Genomic DNA, 26,586 nt, shown 5'->3' with positions numbered 1-26,586 from the left:
CTGAACAAACCTGGTTTGTTAAATATAAAGTAAATCATCTTCTCTTAACCCTTATGCGCACTGTTCATCGTTAAATCATGTTTTAGTTGTGCCCGATCAAAAGTGACCGGAAAGAATAAACGTGTAATTGTTATGAAAGAAATGTAACAACTCTAAATTAAATCATGTAAAATTTAATTTTGATGAATATTTTCACAAATACTGATCCAATCCTGTTTGAAAGCTTAAAGTCTCAAGAATTGAATTGTGCTCTCCGTTTAAAAAAACACGGGGCCTGGGTCGCTCAGTCGTAAAGACGCTGGCTAGTACCACCCCTGGAGTCACAAGTTTGAATCCCAGGGCGTACTGAGTGACTCCAGTCAGGTCTCCTAAGCAACCAAATTGGCCCGGTTGCTAAGGAGGGTAGAGTCACATGGGATAACCTCCTCGTGGTCGCTATAATGTGATTCGTTCTCGGTGGGGCACTTGGTGAGTTGAGCGTGGATGCCGCGGTGGATGGTCTGTAGCCTATGTCTCCATGGCAAGCCACGTGATAAGATGCACGGGTTGACAATCTCAGATGCGGAGGCAGCTGGGATTGAGTCACTACACCACCACAAGGCCTTAAAAGCACGTTGGGAATTGGGCATTCCAAATTGGGAGAAAACTGAATAAATAAAAAATGGTGAAATTACAAGTATGAACACTAGGTGGCTGCAGAGAGCTACTTATTCATACCTGGTTAAAGAGAAGAAGTTCTGCATTTACATACATAGTTAAACATTATCAAAGACTACTTTTGTCAGAGTTTAGCATTTGGTTTTATTTGTTTGAGGTTATTTTTGTCAGCGTTTGCATACCTGAAATTAGTAGAATAACAATATCCTTAATTTATCCCTGGTTGTAACAACATGAGTGTGTGTGTTCAGCATTGTAGATGTGTTACGGTCTCACCAATGCATTCTTCTTTGTGTTCAGCATTGTGGCTGATTTATTGATTTTTTTGATCAATTAAAAAAAAAGGTACAGTTTTATAGTCTGACCGGTTCAGTTTTGTGAGTATAACTGTGTGTGTGTGTGTGTGTGTTTTTGTTCATGTTATGTGTTCTTGTCTTTTATTTTGGAAGTTAGTCCATGTCATGTGATTTCTTGTTAACTCATGTGATCTTGTCATGTGTTTCCCTTGTTCATGTGTTTTGTTTTCATTGGTTCATTGTTTGAGTTCTTGTTAGCAGTCTTGTCTTTTCATTGGTTAAAATGTATTAGTCTTGTTATTGGTTGCCTACCAACTACTGCTAAGCAACGTTACAGTGTTTTGCACTCTTGATGTTTGGTAGTCTCCCCTTTATGTCTTTTTTTTTTTAATACAACAAATAATAAAATAAATAAATAAACACAGATTTTTAGTGTTTCCCATTCATTTCCTATGGCGGTCACTTTTGACCGGGAACATTACAAGTGTAAAAAAAAAAATTCTACCACTTAGACTGATCGAATCAACTATTTGTGTGTGTTCAGATATCAAATGGACGAAAATTAATAAAACAAATTTGATTTTGGTGAATGCAAGTGAATGGGTACTAAAATTCGTTAGCTCCAAAAAGCATGTAAAGGCAGCATAGATGTAATCCATATGACTCCAGTGGTTAAATCCACATGTTCAGAAGTGATATGATAGGTGTGGATACATTAAGTCCTACTATAAATTCTTCTCCCTTCCAGTAGGTGGCGATATGCATGAAGAATACAAATCGCCAAAAACAAAGAACTAGAATGTGAAAGTGAAAGTAGAGATTTATAGTAAAAAAAGGACTTAAATATTGATTGAATAAGATTGAAGTTCTCACCCACGTAGGGTTGCCACCCATCCCGTAAAACATGGTATTGTCCCGTATATAAAGATGAAATGACACGTCCCGCATCGAATCATTACGAGACGCGATTTGTCCCGCATTTAAGCTGGTCAGCTTAGATACGGGACGCGGTGAAATTTTGCCTACTGTGGGTAAATTTGGTGGGACAATTTGACAATTTTTACTTTCTTCTTAGTTTGTCTAATTATGTGAAAATACCATCTGGATATACAAAATTTGGCTAAAGGGAAAAAAACTATATTTTATTATTTAAGACAGAGATGAAACATTGTATTGATTAATCCCTTAATCTTTTAGTAATTTGACATATTTTGTATGATGTCAAGTAAATGATCATTGTAGTGTTTTTGGGCATAATTGTTTGTCAATGATACTTAAATTTGTGTTTATTTATTTAATATTTAGCCTATTTTTTCCAACTTCAAAAAGCAATGTTTAAAATGACAAATAAGTCAGTTACTAGTTTAACATTTGTTTGAATCTCATTTTGATTCGTTTTAAAGTAAAACCAAATGTTCGTAACACTTGAACATCTCAGTCCTTTGTTTGTTTATTTATTTATTTATTTGAAAATAAACAGCACGTGTTCTTGTGAGTGTTGGTCCAGAGGTGAAAGTTCATTACAGGGCAAATGGTCAGCTGTCTCCAAATCATGTCCTTTACCGAACTATTACATTTCCTTTGAGGATGAAAACAGAAATCCACAGAAGCGCTGATCCCGGCTGTACAGTTCAACTTTAAACATTTAATTTCCATTATACCAGCAACACAGCGTTAATGCAGCCATCGTTTTCTGGGTTATTCGTCACCTGGGCATATTTCCCTGAAACAAGATGAAGTTACATACTCATTGTAAAAAGAGATGTTTTTTTATAGCATTGCAATAAAAATCAAGTTCAATTCATCAGCCAATCAGTCACTTACCCCAGATGACCTTTCCGCCCTGTGTGACCAATCCGAGTTCGCTGACGTTGACCTCAATGACTGTTCCCTTAGTGATGACCCCCAGAGTGGTGTATAAAGAGGACGAGGGGTTCTTCTTCACCCCCAAGATGGGCAAACAGAACGTGGCCTTTAGTTCTGGATGAGTGACGTGCGCTTTTTTAAACCTCAAACCCTGAATATAGATGCTTACGTCAGGCATTTTCACTCATAACTGCTTTAATAAACAGAAGAAGAATGCAAAGCACTGTGATATTTTACCATGGGTCTGATGAAACGTTCATATTTGGGCGGTTTGCGTGTGAAACCGTCTCCCACGAAACACACTTTGGTCACCATTCTCTTCCAGGCTTTTTTCTGTCTCTTTCCAGTTCGGATGACTTTAAGGACTTCCGTCTCGCCCTGAGCTCGGACCTTCGGAAGAGGCACCTCCCACTTACCCTAAAGAGACAAATAACAAAACTTATATTTAGTGGATTTGACAGATTTCCTAAATTCACAACACATACCGTTGAAGTCAGTAGTTTTAAACGTTAGCCAAATACATTTAAACTCCTGACATTTAATCGTAGAAAACATTCCCGGTCTTAGGTCAGTTTGGATCTCTACTTTATTTTAAGAATGTGAAATGTCAGAATAATAGTTGAGAGAATTATTTATTTCAGATTTTATTTCTTTCATCACATTCCCAGTGGGTCAGAAGTTTACATACACTTTGTTAGTATTTGGTAGCATTGCCTTTAAATTGTTTAACTTGGGTCAAATGTTTTGGGATCCTTCCACAAGCTTCTCACAATAAGTTGCTGGAATGTTGTCCCGTTCCTCCAGACAGAACTGGTGTAACTGAGTCAAGTTTGTAGGCCTCCTTGGATTGAGGTCAGGGCTTTTTGATGGCCACTCCAATACCTTGACTTTGTTATCCTTGAGCCATTTTGCCACAACTTTGGAGGTATGCTTGGGGTCATTGTCCATTTGGAAGACCCATTTGCAACTGTGCTTTAACTTCCTGGCTGATGTCTTGAGATGCTGCTTCAATATATCCACATCATTTTCCTTCCTCATGATGTCATCTATTTTGTGAAGTGCACCAGTCCCTCCTGCAGCAAACACCCCCACAACATGATGCTGCACCGCCATGCTTCACAGTTGGGATGGTGTTCTTCAGCTCACAAGCCTCACCCTTTGTCCTCCAAACATAACAATGGTCATTATGGCCAAACGGTTACATTTTTGTTTACATTTCTCCAAAAAGTAAGATCTTTGTCCCCATGTGCACTTGCAAACTGTAGTCTGGCTTTTTTATGGTGGTTTTGGAGCAGTGGCTTCTTCCTTGCTGAGCAGCCTTTCAGGTTATGTTGATATAGGACTCGTTTTGCTGTGGATCTAGATACTCGTCTACCTGTTTCCTCCAGCATCTTCACAAGGTCCTTTGCTGTTGTTCTGGGATTGATTTGCACTTTTCGCACCAAACTACGTTCATCTCTAGGAGACAGAATGCAACTCCATCCAGAGTGGTCCCATGGTTTTTTACATGTGTACTATTGTTTGTACAGATGAATGAGGTATTTTCAGGCATTTGGAAATTGCTCCCAAGGATGAACCAGACTTGTGGAGGGCCACAAGTTCTTTCTGAGGTTTTGTCTGATTTCCTTTGATTTTCCCATGATGTCAAGCAAAGAGGCACTGAGTTTGAAGGTATGCCTCCAATCAGCCTATCAGAAGCTAACTGGCTAATTGTCTAAAAGCTTGACGTAATTTTCTGGAATTTTCCAAGCAGCTTAAAGGCACAGTTAACTTAGTGTATGTAAACTTCTGACCCACTGGAATGGTGATATAGTCAATTAAAAGTGACACAATCGGTCTGTAAACAATTGTTGGAAAAATTACTTGTGTCATGCACAAAGTAGATGTCCGTGGTTAAATAATTAGTTTTAATGACTTCCACATAAGTGTATGTAAACTTCTGACTTTAACTGTAGCTAGGACAGATTTCATCATCATAAATCTTTTACACATCCCAACAGCATAATGTCATCCCAGACTGGGCGAAATCTAGGTTTTGTACACACAAAAACATGACTACAAGTTTCCACCATTCATTTCAACGTCATGAACAGATAGAGCAAGCATTTTCAGTCTCCAATAAACAAATATATGGTGCAAGAATCTAATAATTGCACCAAACAGCTCTGACAGAAGTTTACTTGGGCACAACAGAAGCATCAATCTCATGTGTTTGGATACTTACAGCCTTTTCCTTCCTTTTCTGTTTGATCATGTTGGAGAGAACTTTGGCACGCGTTTGGCCCTCTCTATCCAGCAGGTAAGCTGGCACTGCCCCTTCTGGTGTCTTGTCATCATCTTTCTGTTTGCTCTTCCTCTGTTCATGCATCTTAATGCTGTAATACAGGCATAAATAAACATGTAACAGTTTAGCAAAACCAAGTAGATTTTGTTTGCCTAGAATTTGAAGTCAACATAAAATGACACTTTGCAATTCATTTTACTAACATTATAGGATGCATTTCCAAGTGAAACAGTAGAACTTAAATTGATGGTGAATTGACTGACAGGTGGGGTCAATAACGTGCACTGATGAATCTTTCACAGTAAGACCAAAAGCATGTTTTACGACAATAAAAATGGTCCATTTTTATTTCATGTTTACTTTAACCAAACTAAAGCAAAGTACAGCTGGTAGATGTGGTAGGATGGAAGGCTGCATCGCTATGGGCCGTTTCCATATGTTTGTTTCCATAGCAACAGGTATACTCACGTCTTCTTCATCTGGATCTTTTCTGCATGTCTCTGTTTGTGGTAGAGTTTGGCTTTGAGGCCGATCATCTTTCTGGCTTTGTGCGAGCGCTCGTGTGCCTCACGGCTCTCCTTCTTCCTCTTCTTCTCGTGGTGGTCCAGACGGTATCCATGACGCTTACGGTGTAACTCGATGTGCTCGTTCTGAGGCTGTGGGTAGACACATGACAGTTAAGCTGTAAACTGCTTCTGAGAACTATATGAATAAGTGGGATAATATACGTTTAATCGTCTTTAAAATTAACTGGGGTCTTGTGACAATAATCAGCTGACTGTATATTTGCATACTTTATTATGATTGACCAATCAAAATCAAGAATGCTAAAGAGCTATGTAATAATAACGGAAAATCTGACAATAAATTTATTTGATAACTGAACTGATGATTAACGTTTGGCTACATTACACAGGTGATTAAATGGAACATGATTGTGGTTAAACATATATATTAGAGGTAGACCAATAAATCTATTTTATTGACTAATTGGTGCCGAGAGTAGCTTTTTTAAGTTATCGGTTATCAGCAAAAATTAAAGTCAATAGTTGATAATTATTTTATTTTTTTCATTGTGTCTCCAGCTTCACAAATAACTCATCTGGTGAAATATTTTACTGTACAAACTAAATCCTTAATCTTAAATGAATATTTAGGCTATAAATTGGCTTAATTAAGTAAATACTCCATAGTCCTAAAATAAGGAAACTTATTTATTTTGTGTTTACGGTTAAAAGTTATCTACCAAATCTGTATTTTTTTTTCTGGTTATTATTGGGATTTTGGTTGAATAATAAACTGAATCTGGGATTTTATTCATTTTGTTCTCTTGTAGCCTCTGTGTCTGTGCCCGTCATAGTTCAGACTTTTTACTATTTTAAATCGATTTTAAAAACTATTGGCCAATTAATCGGTTATCTGCCTTTTCCACAACATTAGTTATTATTGGTATCAGTAAAATCCACTATCAGTCGACTTCTAATATAAGTGTAAATAAAATGCCAGATATAAACATTTATAATATGCTTTTCCATGTTCAACATCATTCGTCTTTTTGCAATGACAATAATATATATGTTACCATTTTTAATTTCAGAAAGTTCCCTCACTCCTTCAATAGGTGATTTAATATATGATAAAAACATCTTATTTCAGAAATTAAAATAGTTACTTCAAAACAAGGTAATTTTTTGTATGAGTGGTGTTTAACGGAAATTAAGATTTTATTTCTTTGTTACTTATGAGACAATATCAACACACATACACAGCCACACATACACAGCCCCCCCCCACACACACACACACACACACACACACACACACACACACACACACACACACACACACACACACACACACACCAACCAACCAACCAACCACATGTCAGACTCGCGCTAAACAAACACATTAAACGACACCGACAGTATTTATCTTCTTACCATGATGATATATGTTGTGTTGTTATCTTCACAGGTTTCTGGTTTTATTAGCTGATGTTATTTCTGATATGTTGATGTTTTTATTTGAGGCTCGAGCTCGCGATGTTGTTCACTCAGAGCCTGTTCTTAAGAGGAAGCGCGCCCGGAAAACCCGTCCGTCTGAAACACTTTAAACAAAAGGAAAACATCTGCAAACCGTCGCCCGTTTGAGTAAAGCAGACAGCAACAATTGTCTTGAATAAATATGAGAAATATTTGTTTAGAAATATGTGAATTTATGTCCGTTGTTTAAATAAAATCGTAATTCTGAGAAATGCTAGGAACGAAATATGCCGGCAGTTTGTTTCCACGAGGATCATTACAGGTGAAACACAGTGTGAACAGCATGGCCGATGAACCTCCAGTGAAGATAAATAAAGCGGTTTGAACTCTTTAATATTGTATTCCATATTTATGTGCTCTTATGTAGTTTAAAAATAAACAATGAGCCCTCTTTAAAATGTTGTTGTATTGATTTTGTGTCTTATTTGTTGTACGTTGTTACCTGCTTTCACATTTATGGACTACAATTGGCACAGCAAATTACCTTGTGTTTATAATATTTCCAATTTAGGGTGAGGAGAAAGTAGACTGGCGAAAATGGAAAGCAAAAAGTGAGTGATTTAAAAATATTAATATGTATTTATATTTATTGTTTACAGTGTGTTCATTGTAGATTGTGTATTAAATCATGATTCTGTCAATGATGAAAAAATAATAATAAATACTTTATACACAGCACAGTATGTTTTGATTGACAGTCATTGTTTACAAGAATTGTATGTAATTCACAGTTACCTGCCGAAATGTTTCATCCTACTGTATGCTTGCATATGGCTGGAATCACAACAAACCAGAGCTAATCTAAACAATAATAACATTTTAAAAAGCATTAATCAAAATCATTAGGACTGTCGTACGCCAGTTTTTGCTCTATGCTTCACATAATCATGATATAATTTTACATTTCCTATAAGAAGGTTTTCAGGAATTCAGTAAACCCTAAATGTCAGTTACTGCAGGCCTGCTCTTTGTAAAACAACATCAAAGAAATGTCTTTGTGCATATATAAGCCTTTAAAAGTTGAAACCGCATACTGATAATGATGTTAAACTCCTCTCACAGTGTGTTGATTTTATGGCTGATGTCTGTGTTTTCATCCTCAGAAAAAGAGGAGAAGAGACGACGGAAAGAGAGCCGACTGATTCAGCAGCTAGAGAAACAGAAACAGAAGAAAGAGGAGGAGAATCAACAACAGATTCCACAGGAACAAAAAGAAAGTAAAGGTCAGACAACACACCAAGCCTTTTTTATGTGCGTTACTGAAGTACAATATATGAGTAAAGCCTTGCTTTTTTGTAACTATTATTTCTCCTGTCAGGTCGTGCGTACACATTGAGTGTGGCTCTGCCTGGATCAGTGATGGATAATGCGCAGTCGCCAGAGCTGCGTACGTACCTGGCAGGTCAGATCGCTCGGGCATGTGCCGTGTTCTGTGTGGATGAGGTCGTCATATTTGATGAGCATGGAGAGGACACAAAGTGAGCGGCTACTTCTGATCATTTTTGTCTCTGATTATGAGATAGTGACATTGTAAATTTGCCTCTGATGTTAAAAAGATCTTAAAAGTATGTTTAATTTTTGTCATATTTCAGAAGTGTTGAGGGGGAGTTCAAAGGTGTTGGTAAGAAAGGCCAGGCCTGCGTTCAGCTCGCACGGATCTTGCAGTACCTCGAATGTCCACAGTGAGTGCTGTCACAAGGAAAATATACAGTTATTATAAATGTATGTCCAATGTTATGAGAATTTGTAGAAAACAGCAATACGTTTAAGATCTACATTGTGTGCAGATATCTGCGCAAATCTTTCTTCCCAAAGCATCAAGACCTGCAGTTTGCTGGTGAGTATGACAGAGGTTGAATACTTTATTTAAAATGTAATGTTTAGAGTTGCATGCCTGCAAAATTATTATGTGTGTGTGTGTGTGTGTGTGTGTGTTAAGGTCTGTTGAATCCTCTGGACAGCCCTCACCACATGCGCATGGATGAGGAGGCGGAGTTTCGTGAGGGGGTGGTACTTGATCGGCCAAGCAAACAGGGAAAAGGGTCATTTGTAAACTGTGGGATGATGAAGGTGTGTCTTTAACTATAGACAGACAGATAGATAAAAACATATAGATAAATAGATGGATAGAGTTGAAGTCAGAAGTTTACATACACTTAGGTTGAAGTCATTTAAACTCATTCTTTTAACCACTCCACAGATTTAATATTAGTTGTTTAGGTCATCTACTTTGTGCATGACACAAGTAATTCTTCCAGCAATTGTTAACAGACAGATTGTTTCACATTTAATTGACTATATCACAATTCCAGTGGGTCAGAAGTTTACATACACTAAGTTAACTGTGCCTTTAAGCAGCTTGGAAAATTCCAGAAAATGATGTCAAGCTTTTAGACAATTAGTATTTTAAGGCCTACTTTCAAACTCAGTGCCTCTTTGCTTGACATCAGTGGAAAATCAAAAGAAATCAGTCAAGACCTCAGAAAAAAAATTGTGGACCTCCACAAGTCTGGTTCACCCTTGGGAGCAATTTCCAAACGCCTGATGGTATCACGTTCATCTGTACAAACAATAGCACACAAGTATAAACACCATGTGACCATGCAGCCATCATACCGCTCAGGAAAGAGACGCATTCTGTCTCCTAGAGATGAACGTAGTTTGGTGCGAAAAGTGCAAATCAATCCCAGAACAGCAGCAAAGGATCTTGTGAAGATGCTGGAGGAAACCGGTAGACAAGTATCTAGATCCACAGCAAAACGAGTCCTATATCAACATAACCTGAAAGGCTGCTCAGCAAGGAAGAAGCCACTGCTCCAAAACCACCATAAAAAAGCCAGACTACAGTTCGCAAGTGCACATGGGGACAAAGATCTTACTTTTTGGAGAAATGTCCACTGGTGCGATGAAACAAAAATTGAAGTGTTTGGCCATAATGACCATCGCTATGTTTGGAGGGAAAAGGGTGAGGCTTGTAAGCTGAAGAACACCATCCCAACTGTGAAGCATGGGGGTGGCAGCATTATGTTGTGGGGGTGCTTTGCTGCAGGAGGGACTGGTGCACTTCACAAAATAGATGACATCATGAGGAAGGAAAATTATGTGGATATATTGAAGCAACATCTCAAGACATAAGCCAGGAAGTTAAAGCTCGGTCACAAATGGGTCTTCCAAATGGACAATGACCCCAAGCATACCTCCAAAGTTGTGGCAAAATGGCTCAAGGACAACAAAGTCAAGGTATTGGAGTGACCATCACAAAGCCCTGACCTCAATCCGATCGCTTAAAAAGCATGTGCGATCAAGGAGGTCTACAAACCTGACCCCGTTACACCAGTTCTGTCTGGAGGAATGGGACGAAATTCCAGCAACTTATTGTGAGAAGCTTGTGGAAGGATACAAAAAACATTGGACCCAAAACAATTTAAAGGCTAAGGTGTATGTAAACTTCTGACTTAAAATATAGATAGATAGAGAGGTGGATAGAAAGGAAAAAGAATGACAGAACGTCAGAAACATTACCTGTCTTTTACTGAACAGTAAGTGACCGGAGTCTGTTTATTCTGTGCACAGGAAGTTCAGATTGATAAACAGCTACAAGCCGGACTGAGAGTCACTGTACAGCTCAACAAGAGCCAAAACAAAGGTAAACAAACTCCACACATGCATTTCTACACCGTTAGCACAGCAGTAAGCTGGACCTTGACATTTCTCTGAACACTGTGTGCATGTGTGTGTTTCAGAGAGTAAAGTGCGTAAAGGTGCAGTTGTGGCTCCTCATGTCCCGAGGACAGAGGGGGGGCTGTACTGGGGTTACAGCGTGCGTCTGGCTTCCTGTCTTAGTGAGTTCTTCTCATTTATTCATCTATCTTCCCCAATTTTCATCACTTATTCATCAGCAGCTAATAAAATGAAGGTCAATTCAACATAGGAATAGGTTTTAAGAAAATGTGTTTTTCTCCATACAACGCAAGTTATTGGGTTCCAAAACGTTCAAGCTCCAAAAAGCACATAAAGGCAGAATAAAAGTAATTCATATGACTCGAGTTGTTTAATCTATGTCTTCTGAACCGATATAATCACTTTGTGTGAGAGAAACAGAAAATTTTAGTCCATATTCACTATAAATTTCAACCTCTGGCCCAATTGGAACATAGTACAGTATTCAAGACGGTGATTTTTTTGACACTGCAACTGGTTGCCATGCCCTCCCATAATCATTATACATAAATTACATGTTGCATTTTTATTTTCTAAGGTTTATCATAAACCTTTTGGCAACAGTGCATTTTAAAAGCATCCCAAAACTCAACCTCAAAGGGTCTAAAAGGGTTAAATCCATCATATCATCTTGTATCTACAGTTTCAAAATAGCCCAACTGGTCGCGAAAACCTTGAACCTGGCAACACTGTCTGGTTTGTGTTCAGTGCTCTGTGCATGCGACAAACGCGAGGACATGTGAACAAGCTTCTCTCCTAAACATGCAACGAGAACTGGATTTTAAGAGCTGGAGGACTGAGTTTTTGGTCTGTTTTTACATCTAAGCCGATCGTTTCGTTTCGGGGGGGTATTCCAGATGCAGGCTTGTAAATTTACACAAAGTGGATAACCTCAACTTTCGGTTCCAAAAACTGAGGTCACTTTCAGGGGATGTTCGTAGCCATAGCAACTTACTCTCTGACTATAACCTGCTCCGGAGAAGGTCATGTTTCAGAGTTAGTTTGTTTCAGGTAAATCTCAGTAAGTTTCAGAATTTGTCGGTGCGTGCGTGCTCTTTTGATAGTGACACAGCGGGTATGGAAGATCGGATCATGCACAATAGTATACTTTTAAAGCAATCTTTACCTCACAAATCATCTTCTCTGTATTTGTAGTCTTACACCGCAGATTTACATTTAAAAGTGAACAAAATGTGTACAAATTATTCAGTACCAAGCTGCTGGAGGCAGATGAGGATGTCCAGCCATGGCCTTTTAGGGGACAAGAGAGAAAAGGACGTATAACTGCGTGCCTCCATTATCATTCTTGGATGAACTGTTTCTTTATATAACAGCTCTCTCTCTCTCTCTGTGTGTGTGTGTGTGTGTGTGTGTGTGTTTAGGCGCTGTGTTCACAGAGTGTCCTTATAAAGAGGGGTATGACCTGACCGTTGGTACATCAGAGAGAGGAAAAAGCGCAGATGAGATCTCTCTGTCTCCATTCAAGTGAGTTGTGCATCTTATTTTTTACTGCAAATGTTCTTTATTTTGAATTTAGTGTGTTATGATTGTTTCTTGTTTGGACTGGAAGAGAAATGAAAATCTCTCTCTCTCTCTCTCTCAGGCACATGTTGGTGGTGTTTGGTGGTGTTCAGGGTTTGGAGGCGAGTGTTGACGCAGATGATAATCTGGATGTCACTGACCCCAGCGTGCTCTTTGACCTTTACCTCAACACCTGTCCAGTGCAGGGCAGTCGCACCATTCGCACTGAGGTAGGACAGAGAGCAAGAATGAGCATTACAGAAATGGAAAAAACAGTGTTTAAAAGCATAACGTTGTTACGTTTGGGAATAATACATTTACTGTGATACCAGGGGTTGCGCTAACCACAAATTCTCTGGCATTTACCGATTTGTTTTCAAACATTGAGATTATTTCAAGCGCTGTCCGTCATTTTGACAGATAGAAACATTTGAACCTAGTGCATCAGACTTTTTTGACACACTCTGTCTGTCTGTCTCTGTCTCTCTGTGTGTGTGTGTGCGCGTCCTATATATTGCCTGGTATAGTATTAAGATGTGTCCATTTGGAAGACCCATTTGCGAACGAGCTTTAACTTCCTGTCTGATGTCTTGAGATGTTGCTTCAATATATACACATAACATTCCTTCCTCATAATGTCATCTATTTTGTGAAGTGCACCAGTCCCTCCTGCAGCAAAGCACTCCCACAACATGATACTGCACCGCCATGCTTCACGGTTGGGATGATGTTCTTCGGCTCGCCAGCCTCACCCTTTATCCTCCAAACATAACAATGGTCATTATGGCCAAGAAGTTCCATATTTGTTTCATCAGACCAGAGAAAATTTCTCCAAAAGTAAGATCTTTGTCCCCATGTGCACTTGCGAACTGTAGTCTGACTTTTTTTGATGGTTTTGGAGCAGTGGCTTCTTCCTTGCTGAGCAGCCTTTCAGGTTATGTTGATATAGGACTTGCTTTGCTGTAGATCTAGATACTCATCTACCTGTTTCCTCCAGCATCTTCACAAGATCCTTTGCTGTTGTTCTCGGATTGATTTGCACTTTTTACACCAAACTACATTCATCTCTAGGAGACAGAATGCGTCTCCTTCCTGAACTTACTGTATGTAAACTTCTGAGCCACTGGAATTGTGATATAGTCAATTAAAAGTGACACAATCGGTCTGTAAACAATTGTTGTAAAATGTACTCGTGTCATGCACAAAGTAGATGTCCTAAACGACTTGCCAAAACTATAGTTCGCTCTTATTAAATCTGTGGAGTGCTTAAAAAATGTGTTTTAATGACTTCAACCTAAGTGTATGTAAACTTCTGACTTCAACTGTATATATGCACATTTTCAAATGTTCTGATCTAATGATCATTTCCATCCAAGTTGAAAAATCTCGTTTTAGCGCAAATGTTGATTGACCGCTAGAAGTTTCACCCTCTGGAACTCCTTGGTTTCACCAGACTTGTGCTTGGGAAGTCCAAAAATATATAATTTAAGCTTAGGGATAAAAATAGACTTTGACCGTCAGAGTGACGCCCTAAGAGAAGAAGAAAAGGACAAAATTTAAATAAAAATGCAAAGCTCATGTTCTCTTCCTGTTTAACTGGTAACGGTCATCTATTTCATTACATGTTTGATATTTCTGTGTTACAGGAAGCCATATTGATCTCTCTATCAGGACTGAGGCCAAAAATAGCAGCGGTATTCCCTGAAGTGTCTAAAGGATGACTACAGGTAGTAGATTTACCCTGCGACTGTCTGGAACAGGACTTTTGTTTTCAGCGGTTTGACGTTCAGTAACAGATTGGCCTTCGAGAGGAAGTGAACTCTTCAAGTGTATACTCATAACGCAGACACACATGGTTTTTGAGATAACAAACTTAGAGGAAAAATGCTTTTGAGCTCTTTATCAATGCACATTTTTTTTTTGTATTTACATTTCTATGAAATATCTGTTTCAATGAACTGCCATGAATATTGTTTAGAACATTAAACAAATGAATCATGAACCCCAAGCTTATGTTTTCAAACTTTTACATTTATTGAATACAGGCATGTGAAGAACATTCATAATGAGAGACGAGCACAGCAAAACAATCATCATACTGTCATATCACTGCAGTCAGAGTAATAATTATGATAATAGTACATTCCTCATATGACAGAATCCATTCATTCACACTTAAAGAGTTCACCTTTAAATACTCTTATAATTTACTCGCCCTCATGCCATCCCAGATGTGTATGACTTTCTTCAGCTGAACACAAATGAAGATTTTTAGAGCTGTTATTTCAGCTCTGTGGGTCCATACTATGAAAGTGAGCTTTGAAGCTCCAAAAAGCACATAAATGCAGCTTAAAAGTAGTCCATTAGACTCCAGTGTTTAAAGCCATATCTTCAGAAGTTATGTGATGGGTGTGGGTGAGAAACAGATCATTATTTAAGTCCTTTTTATCTGTAAATCTACACTTTCACTTTCACATCAGCCACCTACTGGACGGGGTTGGTCAAAGGTGGAGATTTATAGTAAAAAAACAGATTAAATATTGATCTCTAAATATTGACCCACACCTATCATCACTTCTAAAGACATGGATTAAACCACTGGAGTCTTATGGATTACTTTTATGCTGCTTTATGTGCTTTTTGGACCTTCTGAGTTCTGGTCACCATTCACTTGCATTGTGTGGACCTAAAGAGCTGAGATATTCTTCTTAAAATCTTTGTGTGTGTTCTGCAGAAGAGAGAAAGTCACACATCTGGGATGGCATGAGGGTGAAAAAATTATGAATTAAAATTTTGGGGTGAACTATCCCTTTAAGCTATGAACAGAATCAAGAGGCTATACAAATCTCATTAAAAATGCCCCAGATAATAACACTGACCTCTTCACTGAGGGGCCATTACCCAGAATCCCCTTCCGGAAAGAGCTGATGATTCATTTGAAAGGACTAAATGAATGGAGACAACCAGGTAACTTCTCTGAGGACCTCAACATTCTGGCCAATTATTATTTTATTTTTTTATGTTTACAACAAACGGACATTTTACTATTTACTAGATTTCATGCTTAATGTTTGACACAGGTTTTGATGTAGTTCTCTCATAGGAATATTCAGAGTTCAATACAAGTTGAGTTCAATCGACAGCATTTGTGGCATAATGTTGATTACCACAAATTTATTTAGTCTCACCCCCTCATTTTCTTTTAAAATAAAAAGAAGCAACAAAACAAGGTTACAGTGAGTCACTTATAATGGAAGTAAAAGTGGCCATTTTTTTTATTTTTAAGATTTATTTTGTTAGTGGTTGATTCTCAAACATAACACAGAACAAAGCAAAATATACATGCACAGAGTCAACCATTATCCCCCTTAATTCCCTACCCCCTCCCATCCCATCCCCATTCCTGAGGTCCAAGCCTGAATATACACATCTAAACACCAATAGAGAGAGAGAGAGAGAGAGCAAAAATGGGGTTCTCTCCACATGGCCCTCACCGAGAGCCTTCCAGAAGGATCATGTCCCATTTCTTACCATATGCATCTATTTTGAATTTGCAAAGCTCTTATATGACATCTTTTCGAATGCCTCCACCCTGCCCAATTCGGTGAACCATTCATGAAATGAGGGAGCGCCATTTGACTTGCATCCTTTAAGAATGATCTGTCTGCCAGTCATTACACTAGTTTGGACCCAGCTTTTAGTATGTTTGTCGCCTACTTTAATAACCGTCCCAACGCCCAATATACATAGTCTGGGGCAGAAATTTGAGGATCTAAAACCTCATAGGTAAAACTCTTACCCAGAATTCTTGAACCATAGCGCATAGGCGCACAGTCCATCATTTTGGTTGTTTTAGAGTTTGTGGTGTTACTTCGCCTCAGCAGTGAAGTTGTAAAATTGTATAACTTTAAACAGAAAAGGTTAGTAAGCGATTTTATCATACTAAAATCATTTTAACACACATATTGTTTACGGATTGTGGCTTGGAACCTGTCTACACTGGACCCGAGTGGTGCACCGCGTCAAAAGTAATGGAACCCCATTATAATCAATGATGCTGTCTACACTGGACGCGGCGACCCTTGTGGCGACAATAAATGGTGATCCGTTCCATTTTGCGCTGCTGGTGCTACTACACAAATTAAACGGTTGATGCGTCCAATGTAGAAAGCCTCAAGCCGTTGCCTTGCCTTGCGTCAATGGGCGTCGCCGGTATAGACAAGGTGTAACGTTTAAAGATTGGCCCCATTCACTTCCATTATAAGCACCTCAATGTAACCCAGTTTATTGATTTAATTTTTTGGGACAAGATGAAATAATTTTTGTGGTAATCAACATTGCCACAAATGCTGTCATATGAGCTAGCTGAATTGCGATCAATTACCGTTTTGACAATTTCTTTATTTTTAATCTTTATTAAGCTTTACACAGTGTAGCAACTATTATGCGCCTTCAATGTTTTTTGTTTTGTTTTTATCAGGGAGGTAATAAAACTGACCTGTAACAAACGCTGATTAGCACATGTACATTTTTGCCCATAGACCTTATTCACGCTAGCGCCATCTTTGATTTTTATTGGGAGTGACAACAAGGCTGTGAGGGATTGACTTACCATCTCTACAATGGCGCGAATGGTATAAAGCTCCAAGATCACGTCTTGATTCTCCAAAACTCATGTTGTCTGGAGTGCTTTGTCCTTGGACCGATATTTTATCAACGTTTTGTCCGTGGAACGATCCAAAAACACTTTAAACTGCAGTACAGCCCATTGTAGAGATGGTAAGTCAATCCCTCACAGCCACTTTATCGTTCCCATTAAAAATCAAAGATGGCGCTGGCGTGAATAAGGTCCATCACCCCATTTTGGACTGCATGTAAACGGCTTTACCAACGTTCTCGTTGGTTTATCCAATGTGCCCAATTTTTTGTGACTGTTTACGTTTTGACGTTGAAAGCAGAGAATAACCCGATCATTTAAAATCTTACGTAAACAAGGTTTTCTTGCGTTGGTAACCTTAGAGGTTACCAAATGTAATACACTGTGTCCCAATCACCCATTCACACACACATTCCATACATTGGGAGCAACTTGGGATTCAGTGTCTTGCCCAAGGACACTTCAGCATGTGGAGTCATATGGGCCGGGAATCGAACTGCCAACCCTGCGATTGGCAGCCGACCCACTCTACCACCTGAGCCACAGCCGCCCTGTAGTGGATAATGCACAATAATGTAGATTTACATTATAATATCAGGAAGATAAGACCTTTCCTCTCTGAACATGCCACACAACTGCTCGTTCAGTCCCTTGTCATATCTTGTCATATCTAGACTGGACTACTGTAACGCTCTCTTTGCAGGCCTCCCTGCATGCACAATTAGACCCCTGCAAATTGTCCACTGGCTGCCGGTTGATGCACGTATCAAATTCAAGGCTCTGATGCGGCATACAGAACAGTCACTGGGTCTGCTCCAACATACCTAAAATCATTTCTGCAGAGCTACACGCCCACAAGAAGCCTGCGGTCGGCTAAGGAACGTCGCCTTGTTGTACCAACACAAAGAGTCACCAAAACACCTTCCCGGACATTCGGCTTCATCGTACCACGTTGGTGGAATGACCTCCCCAACTCCATCCATGAAGCTCTTTTCAGCACTTTTCGTACCATTATCTCCTGAAGACGATTAGCTTATAGTGTTTTCCTCTTTTGTAAGTCGCTTTGGATAAAAGCGTCTGCCAAATGAATACATGTAAATAATGTGATGCAATGACCGTGCTTTGACAGTATCTCACCTGTCCAAGTTTAAAGAGTTGGTTGATGAGGTAAGTTACGTTAACAACGACAGCAACGATGTCAAGTTTTGCCTGAACTCATTTTTACTACAACTAACATTTAAAATGGTGGTTGTTCTCAGTGTGGATCACTCGTTCTGGTAGTTTTTACAGATCAGAAAACAGTCCAGCGGTGATTAAAATCATCATGGAGCCGCCCGGAACCAAAATAACTGTGGGTAACCCACGTGATTCTGTTGTGTTTATCCATACACTGTTGCTGATCCCAAATCAGCTCTTCAAGTAGGACAACCACTGGATATAAAGGTCTTCAAATCAAAGGCAAAACATAGAGGTTACCTTGACTACCACTACCTGAACCGTTACCAACGACAACTTGAGTTCTCCAATAAAAGCACAGTTCCATAAACAGCGTCGTCCAATCAGAGCACTGCATTTCCGATAGTTATATTAAAACACACCAAAAAAAGCCATAGCGTGATATTTAAAGGAATATTCTGGGTTCAATACAAGTTAAGCTCAATTGACAGCATTTGTGGTATAATGTTGATTACCACAACTATTTATTTTGACTCGTCCCTCCTTTAAGAAAAAAAAGAGCAAAAATAAAGGTTAATTAAACCAGGAATATTCCTTTAAGAGAGTGGGTGTGGGTGGGTGGGTGGGTGGGGCGGTAGTAGGTGTAGCGGTTAGCGCGCTGCGCTACGAACCTGGCAACCCGAGTTAAATTCCACTCATGGCCAACACCAGTGACGATTATCTGAACCGGTCCCGGGCCTCCCCTAGGTCGACTCAGCCTAAAATGAGTACCTGGTGCGGTGTGTAAGACATCGCCACTGGGGAGACAAAGGCGGTCGGGCGTGGTGCTGGCCACCCACCCCCTCGTGTACCGTTCCAGCCTTCATAGGTGCTCGCTAACAGCACTTGCCCCTACAGTCTGTTAAGGCTAAATGGGGGATCTTTATTTTTGTGTGTGTGTGTGCGCGCGCACGCTAACAGCTGTAGCCACAGAATTCAAGTTGTAAAACTTATCAACATTAAAACTGTCTGGTAAAAATGATAATAATATATCTAAAGGCCTCAACACTTATACATTTGTCGACACAGTTTGTTTGTCATTGTTATGAACGCATATGGGCATGAATATAGTACGTTTTTAGGCTTGTTGGTGAATTGAATTACATGGAATTATACAATGTTCTAGAACTTTAGTGGAGATCTGATCAGACTTTATAAAGGTCTGAGCAAAGGTATACAACACTGAAATGTTAGGAAATATCCATTTTCATGCCACCCCAAAAGTACACAAGGAGCTGTATATCTGAAAACGATGATTTAAAATGATTTATAAATGTGTGTTATTTTGCAATGTATTCTTGTTTTGGGCATTTTATCACCATATAAACATGTAAAAATACTTTTTTGAACAACAATTTACATCGTCCTTATTTACAAAATAAATCATATTCATTATAAGTTATAAATATTGTAAAATTCTTAAAATTTCCATTCATATTTTCTGAAGTCTGCTCCTGCTCAGTGACACATTCATATGTTAATTCATCTACCATTTGGCAAAATGGCAAATAATTGACAAAAATAATTTTCTCTCTCTTTGTCGTTCTAAAAAGGCCTCCATTCTCTATTAAATTATTCATTATGGGTGAAAAATTGTAATGGCAGTAATATGTAGATGTTTTTAGAAATGCCATGCTTCTTAAGACTTTGATATATGTCATCTTTTCAAACCTGTTTTCTCAAGACTTCTAAAGGAAAACATTGTCCAAAATGGTCCATTCATCCATTCTTGGCCTCCATATTGGCTCAGTTTCTTATCCAGACAAGAGAGAAACCAGCCGCCATATTGGACCAGTTTCTGTTCAACAGTTTAAAATGGGCCATGCATGTGAAACTGCATCCACTTTGGATTGGGGGGGTCAACAATAAGCCGCCATGTTGGATCCAACTCACAAGGCTGGATATATGAAACTAGCCTTGGTTTGTGAAACTGGTGTCAATGTTGGATGTGTTGCTCACCACGTTGGGTTGGTGTAAGTGATGTTGTACTTTTTAGCCCAGCGAGCGAACACCTGTTTCTCTGTTATGAAGCGATGATGTGATCCACGGCGCCCCCTCTCGTTCTGCAGGTACATTACACACTCATCCGGACCCCTTGGTTTGTAATAGTGATAGGGCATCCGTTTGGGCTGTGGACGCTTCCTACATGAGAAATAATTCAGAAAATATCAGAGACTACACGTTCTATCTTCTATACTGTATATATATATATATTAGGACTGGGACGTTTAACGCATTAATGTCTACGCTTAATATTTATAGGTTGATAGATATAAAAATGTATACAATATCCAGGTTTTTTTCTTACTGAAACTTCACGCGATAGGGGAATGGTGTCCCAAGTTGTTCCTGCCAGGAACTAGCCCAGGCACATTTGTGCATTGGGTGAAACTTCACTTATGTTTTCCCCATTTGCTATAGCTAAAATGGGCATATATACATTTTGAGGAGGTACACACTCGACGCAACTGCACACCTTAGCACAGAAACGGATTGTGTGGAGAAGTGCACGCTTATTCATTACGTGTGGCGCATGTCCCAACTCCCGGGCAGCATCTGTTAACACGTTCACTTTGAAGCATGCAGCACATGCAAACTATATATTTATCTCAATAAACTGTAGCCTTTCTGGTTTAATAAACACTCTAGGACATAATGTGATTTGGATTTGTGCACTGAATGTTTACTTTACTAAAAGACATTCACAAGTCAGATGATATTGGTTTTTATGAGCATTGGGAAAAGCACATGAGCGCAGTACCGGACCCGATTCCAATACAAGTATCAGTATCGGGACATCCCGAATTGACAAAATATAACACCAATACAACTCTGAAGCAATCCAGAGTTTGCATTCAGCTGTTTCTGGAGACTCCGTGGTCTCTTTTTTGTCATTTAATAATATAATTTCAACACAAATCAATATTTAATGTACATTAATTTATTTGGTAAGTAGTCCTGTTATAAGTGGGGTAATGAGTAATTACAGTATACACCACAGTTAATCAAGAATATATGTATTTTTGGGTATCCTTGGTGTCTACAGAATAACCATGACAGGATAAAAATTACTTCATCCTATTTCCAAAATGTACATTTGACCATTAAATGACATTTTTACTGGCCAGACCATTTTCTCTTACCCGCAGTGATTGGGCGGCACCATTCCATACACCTTTATGTTGTCACACATCTCAATGGCGATCACCATGGTGAACCAGCCAGTGCTCAACCAGGACTGCGACTTTTTCCTGTGCAACAGGACACATATAGTAGTGAGGACAAATATGAATACAATCCTTTCTGAGAGATAACTTGAAGCAGTGTATGTGTGTACCTGTCACGGCCGGTCTCTTTCTGAAAGAGCGTGTCAAACTTCAGCATTTTGCTGGGGGAGATGATAAAGAACGAGAGGTTACTGTAGGTCATACTGACTCGCTGGATGAGCCGGTACAGGGTTCCCTTCGCTTCTCGTGCGATCTTTGACGACGGGCCCCAGAATATGACGGCAGGGCTCTCCGAGCGATTGAGGAACTCTGCAGGTTTCCGAATGACCCGGAACACACTGGAATGAGCCACGATGCGCACACTGGTCCGGTTCCCCACGTCTGATTCATATCCAGCTGTTGGAGCATCGTTCATTCGGATGACACACTCAGTGCGGTCGATCTCCTCTCCTGCGTGAGTCCCCAACACGTGACTGGAGCTCGTCACCAAAGCACACCGGTGACAGTGTAGGGTCATACTCTACAACAACAATACACACAACTGATCAACTTATTAGAGTCATCTGTCTGTCTGTCTGTCTGTCTGTCTGCCTGCTTGTCTATGTATTTACATATCTGTCTGTCTGTCTGTCTGTCTGTCTGCCTGCTTGTCTATGTATGTACATATCTGTCTGTCTATCATTCTGTCATTTTGTCTGTCTGTCTGTCTGCCTGCTTGTCTATGTATTTACATATCTGTCTGTCTGCCTGCTTGTCTATGTATGTACAAATCTATCTGTCTGTCTGTCTGTCTCTCAGTTCATCCGTCTGTCTGTCTATCATTCTGTCATTTTATCTGTCTGTCTGTCTGCTTGTCTATGTATGTACAGTATGTACCTATCTGTCTGTCTATCATTGTCATTTTATCTGTCTGTCTGTCTGTCTGCCTGTCTGTGTATGTACAGTATGTACCTGTCTGTCTGTCTATCATTGTCATTTTATCTGTCTGTCTGTCTGCTTGTCTGTGTATGTACATATCTGTCTGTCTGTCTGTCTATCATTCTGTCATTTCATCTGTCTGATTGTCTATGTATGTACAGTATGTACCTATCTGTCTGTCTATCATTGTCATTTTATCTGTCTGTCTGTCTGCTTGTCTATGTATGTACATATCTACCTGTCTGTCTTTCTGTCTGTCTATCATTGTCATTTTATCTGTCTGTCTGTCTGCTTGTCTGTGTATGTATATATCTGTCTGTCTGTCTATCATTCTGTCATTGTATCTGTCTGTCTGCCTGCTTGTCTATGTATTTACATATCTGTCTGTCTATCTGTCTGTCTATCATTCTGTCATTTTATCTGTCTGTCTGTCTGCCTGCTTGTCTATGTATTTACATATCTGTCTGTCTGTCTATCATTCTGTCATTTCATCTGTCTGATTGTCTATGTATGTACAGTATGTACCTATCTGTCTGTCTATCATTGTCATTTTATCTGTCTGTCTGTCTGCTTGTCTATGTATTTACATATCTGTCTGTCTATCTGTCTGTCTATCATTCTGTCATTGTATCTGTCTGTCTGCCTGCTTGTCTATGTATTTACATATCTGTCTGTCTATCTGTCTGTCTATCATTCTGTCATTTTATCTGTCTGTCTGTCTGCCTGCTTGTCTATGTATTTACATATCTGTCTGTCTGTCTATCATTCTGTCATTTCATCTGTCTGATTGTCTATGTATGTACAGTATGTACATATCTATCTGTCTGTCTGTCTATCATTCTGTCATTGTATCTGTCTGTCTGCTTGTCTATGTATGTACATATCTATCTGTCTGTCTGTCTATCATTGTCATTTTATCTGTCTGTCTGCCTGCTTGTCTAAGTATGTACATATCTGTCTGTCTCTCCGTTCATCCGTCTGTCTGTCTATCTGTTTGTCCATCTTTCTATAATTTGTTCAGTTGATCTATCTATCCGTCCGTCTTGCTGTATATCTTTCCATCTTAAATGTTATTTTTAAAACATCACCTTGTTGCCATAAACAGGTACGTATCCCTCCTTCCCAGCCCATTTCTTAAGGTTAGTGTGTTTGACGGCGTGGTGGAAGCTGTTCACTTTAAAGGGGATGTAAAGTTCGTTTGAGCTGTTGGAGCTGTAGAGGATGAGGAGGGTCGTAATGAGAAAGACCGCCCCATAGATCACCATCCGCTGGCCCTGCTGCCATTGCTGATTAAACACACACACACACACACACACACACACACAGAGAGAGAGAGAGAGAGAAACAGAGAACTCTGACAATGTTATCAGTTAGTGAACAACAAGAGAGTGAGAGTGAATGATAACACCATTTTTTATTTTTATGTTAAATGTAAAATGGTGAGCTAACAATGTACACTGATAAGTGGAAGATCTATTTAATGTACTAATAAACTACTGATTAAAAAAACGTGACTTACTTTATCTACAATCCGTAGTCTCATTCTCCTGCTATCCTTCTATCACGTTTCACTTATCATGCCTAGAAACAAGGAGAGAGATCAGTTTGCCATGCTCTCCATTTACAGCTCTGTTTTGTTTCTTAAAACAGGATTATGGCATATAATATAACCCTTCTTTAGCTAGCCTGTATGTTTATAATAATCTTAATCAATCCTATACTACAAAATTACTAATACTACTAAAACAATAACCCATAGCATATTTCCCATAAGATCTACATGACATCAGATACACGTCATGTGACTCTGTTGAAGTATGAACAGGCAAATAAAAACAGCTTGTTACATCAGACACACACAAGAACTTCATATTTTAGTCTGATTCACCAATAATACATGACCATTATATTACCTTAAAATTATGACACCTGTTATTACATATATATATATATATATATATATATATATATATATATATATATATATAAATAAATAAAAAAAAAGTAGGGAATTTTATCAGCAAAGACCAATCCCGAGTCATATTTCATCCCCTCAAAAACATTTAAATAAATAAATGCATATATATATATATATATATATATATATATGACTAATTTATCTTGTAGAAATTATGTTTGTATTTATACACATTTTTCATGAGAATAAAACACAAAAGCTCATTCTCATTACTGTATTGCAAAAATAAAATAATGATATATTTACATTGTAAATCATTTATAAATCATGGCAGAAGGCCTATTTGTTTACTATTATAAATAAAAAAACTAATTTTATATTACAGTTATGATATTTGATTAGGATATCACTTTAGGGAACTTTAGAATAAAACATTTTTCCAGGTGAAATTTGACCTGGACATGATTTTATGAGATTCATATATATAGATGTAAACATTTTTAAATAATATTACTAATAAATAATAAAGGCGGCAATATTTTAAGCTGAGCAACACAACAATTTGAAAATAATTTATGTAAATATATTTTTGTAAATAATAAAAATATAAAATTTGTAAATATATGAATATATATATTTGTCTATATGTATATGATAGTGTATATAGCCTAATATATGCATTTAAAAATATTGTCTCTAACAGACAGTCACACCTCAAGGCCTCTTTAAACCAGCAGGCTTTATCAGACCTGTATTTTAGCAGAATAACAGTATCACTTATAAACACATCACAGTGCATTTAAAACAATATAAACACATACATTATGAATTTGCATTGATGTAAACACGTGCACACATCATAAAGCTATTTGCGACAGCCGTTGATGGTCTGGCGCGGTCAGCAGGATAAAGCGTCTGATCTCTAGAATAAAACGTATTCAGAAGCAGAATGTGTTTGTTGATCGCACTTCTTACTGATATATCAGGTTTTGATTTTTGATCCGCGCAGCAGCAGCATCATCAGTCATTCCGTTGCTTTATAATCTCTCCGCCAGAGCAGGATGTGCGCATGCGCATGCGCTTTCGACGCGACGCGAACGTTTCCGAAAGAAGCTGCCTGACGTCAGCAACCAGTCAACCAATCAGAACGCTCCAACTGCGCTGGTGTAGTTCGCTTGCGGTGTGGAAGAGGAAACACACGATAGATGCGCCATACCGTCGTCAAAGTACATTTAAAAAGTAAATACATTTATTATTATATTGGAATATAATTATAAGCATGTTTTGAATGATATACGAAAAATAGGCTAATACATTTCTTTAATATCATGCTATTAGTTTATAGTTTATTTTGGTTTTGCCCCGAGTCCTGACCTTGCCTACTATAGTTCCCTTATATTCACATATTAATAATACATAAAGTAAATACATAATAAATAGGTCTGTATATATAAATATAGTCTGGTTTATAATTATTTATTAAATTGTATTTATTTATAATTGAAGTGTTATATTATCTAGCCTATATTTTGTTAATTTGTTATGAGTATAATGATGACTTCATACTTTATATTTAATATATTTTAGATGGAATTAAATATATCTTCAGAAGGTACCAAAATACTGTAAATCCTTTATCATTTGAAACCCTACAAACCTCTCTTTGTGAAATATTGTGCTTAAAAAGTGTGTTTGGGCTATATATCTTTAAAATAAATGGCACAGGATGTTTTATTTTATAATGCAAAACACATGTTACCATGCCACCCCTTAAATAAGCAGATACAGAACAGATTTTCGCCTAAAATTTAGCATCAGCTTCACAGGTCACAGGTCAAGTCAGGTCAAAACATGATCACAGAATTATCACAATTATACAGCTTTGATTATGCATAGATATGTTCATCGCTAAGAATAAACAATAAAACTCTCTTGGTTTCAATGTGCTGTATTTATGGTAGCTGTAAATATATATTATTATATGCAAAGCAACTAAACAATTGATAATAATATAGTTATCTGTAAGATTAGCATTCTCACATTTTCGCTTGGCACGCTGATATTTACGTTCCGACATGGAAACACGGTTTCAACTAAATATTATAAAATAATATAAAACAATTCATTCAAATTTTTTTTACTTACTATTTAATAAATAAAGTAGAAATAAAATGAAAATGTGCTTTCTGTTTACTATTTAATACAATTTATATTTAATAAAATTTTAATATATTTTATTAGCTAAATAAAATACAAATAGAATAA

At 38.2% G+C, this 26,586-nt stretch overlaps 3 protein-coding genes across 4 annotated transcripts; 1 reads left to right on the top strand and 2 right to left on the bottom strand.

Annotated features, from left to right (window-relative positions):
• Positions 1-2,387: 2,387 nt before the first annotated feature.
• LOC127628697 (ribosome biogenesis protein NSA2 homolog) lies at positions 2,388-7,207 on the bottom strand. The gene is made up of 6 exons (XM_052105495.1): positions 7,044-7,207; positions 5,572-5,759; positions 5,044-5,194; positions 3,057-3,236; positions 2,778-2,970; positions 2,388-2,676 (listed from the first exon to the last, which is right to left on the bottom strand). The coding sequence occupies exons 1-6, from the start codon at positions 7,044-7,046 to the stop codon at positions 2,609-2,611; spliced, it is 783 nt and encodes a 260-aa protein (XP_051961455.1). The 5' UTR covers positions 7,047-7,207; the 3' UTR covers positions 2,388-2,608.
• A 188-nt stretch (positions 7,208-7,395) lies between these two features.
• spout1 (SPOUT domain containing methyltransferase 1) lies at positions 7,396-14,386 on the top strand. Its single transcript, XM_052105491.1, has 12 exons — positions 7,396-7,464; positions 7,657-7,696; positions 8,249-8,368; positions 8,464-8,623; positions 8,738-8,827; positions 8,933-8,982; positions 9,085-9,215; positions 10,719-10,791; positions 10,889-10,987; positions 12,248-12,350; positions 12,469-12,616; positions 14,033-14,386. Exons 1-12 carry the CDS (start codon positions 7,429-7,431, stop codon positions 14,105-14,107), a joined length of 1,125 nt encoding a protein of 374 aa, XP_051961451.1. The 5' UTR covers positions 7,396-7,428; the 3' UTR covers positions 14,108-14,386.
• A 1,943-nt stretch (positions 14,387-16,329) lies between these two features.
• LOC127628696 (alpha-N-acetylgalactosaminide alpha-2,6-sialyltransferase 6-like) lies at positions 16,330-25,401 on the bottom strand. Of its 2 annotated transcripts, none has more exons than XM_052105493.1 (6): positions 25,297-25,401; positions 23,923-23,984; positions 23,492-23,689; positions 21,596-22,005; positions 21,402-21,509; positions 16,330-20,400 (listed from the first exon to the last, which is right to left on the bottom strand). In XM_052105493.1, the coding sequence occupies exons 2-6, from the start codon at positions 23,944-23,946 to the stop codon at positions 20,214-20,216; spliced, it is 927 nt and encodes a 308-aa protein (XP_051961453.1). In that variant the 5' UTR covers positions 23,947-23,984; positions 25,297-25,401; the 3' UTR covers positions 16,330-20,213. The 2 variants fall into 2 exon arrangements, with proteins under 2 accessions (XP_051961453.1, XP_051961454.1); XM_052105494.1 differs by lacking the exon at positions 25,297-25,401 and adding an exon at positions 25,143-25,239.
• Between the last annotated feature and the right edge of the window lie 1,185 nt (positions 25,402-26,586).

The sequence above is a fragment of the Xyrauchen texanus genome, chromosome 35 (genome assembly GCF_025860055.1).
Source record: "Xyrauchen texanus isolate HMW12.3.18 chromosome 35, RBS_HiC_50CHRs, whole genome shotgun sequence".
NCBI classification, from domain to species: Eukaryota; Metazoa; Chordata; class Actinopteri; order Cypriniformes; family Catostomidae; genus Xyrauchen; species Xyrauchen texanus.
Note: the sequence above shows the minus strand (reverse complement) of the source record. Positions and strands in the feature narration are given on the sequence as shown.

What these genes read in the sequence shown, in the direction of transcription:
- LOC127628697 (XM_052105495.1), bottom strand. An exon ending in AAGATCCAGATGAAGAAGAC is followed by an intron (nt 5,195 to 5,571) that starts GTGAGTATACCT and finishes CCTGTATTACAG; the next exon opens with CATTAAGATGCATGAACAGA. An exon ending in AGAAAAGGAAGGAAAAGGCT is followed by an intron (nt 3,237 to 5,043) that starts GTAAGTATCCAA and finishes TTGTCTCTTTAG; the next exon opens with GGTAAGTGGGAGGTGCCTCT.
- spout1 (XM_052105491.1), top strand. Translation starts at nt 7,429, where the DNA reads ATGGCCGATGAACCTCCAGTGAAGATAAATAAAGCG. An exon ending in CAGTGAAGATAAATAAAGCG is followed by an intron (nt 7,465 to 7,656) that starts GTTTGAACTCTT and finishes TTTCCAATTTAG; the next exon opens with GGTGAGGAGAAAGTAGACTG. An exon ending in GGAACAAAAAGAAAGTAAAG is followed by an intron (nt 8,369 to 8,463) that starts GTCAGACAACAC and finishes TTCTCCTGTCAG; the next exon opens with GTCGTGCGTACACATTGAGT.
- LOC127628696 (XM_052105493.1), bottom strand. Translation starts at nt 23,946, where the DNA reads ATGAGACTACGGATTGTAGATAAA. An exon ending in GACTACGGATTGTAGATAAA is followed by an intron (nt 23,690 to 23,922) that starts GTAAGTCACGTT and finishes GTGTTTAATCAG; the next exon opens with CAATGGCAGCAGGGCCAGCG. An exon ending in TACCTGTTTATGGCAACAAG is followed by an intron (nt 22,006 to 23,491) that starts GTGATGTTTTAA and finishes TTGTTGTTGTAG; the next exon opens with AGTATGACCCTACACTGTCA.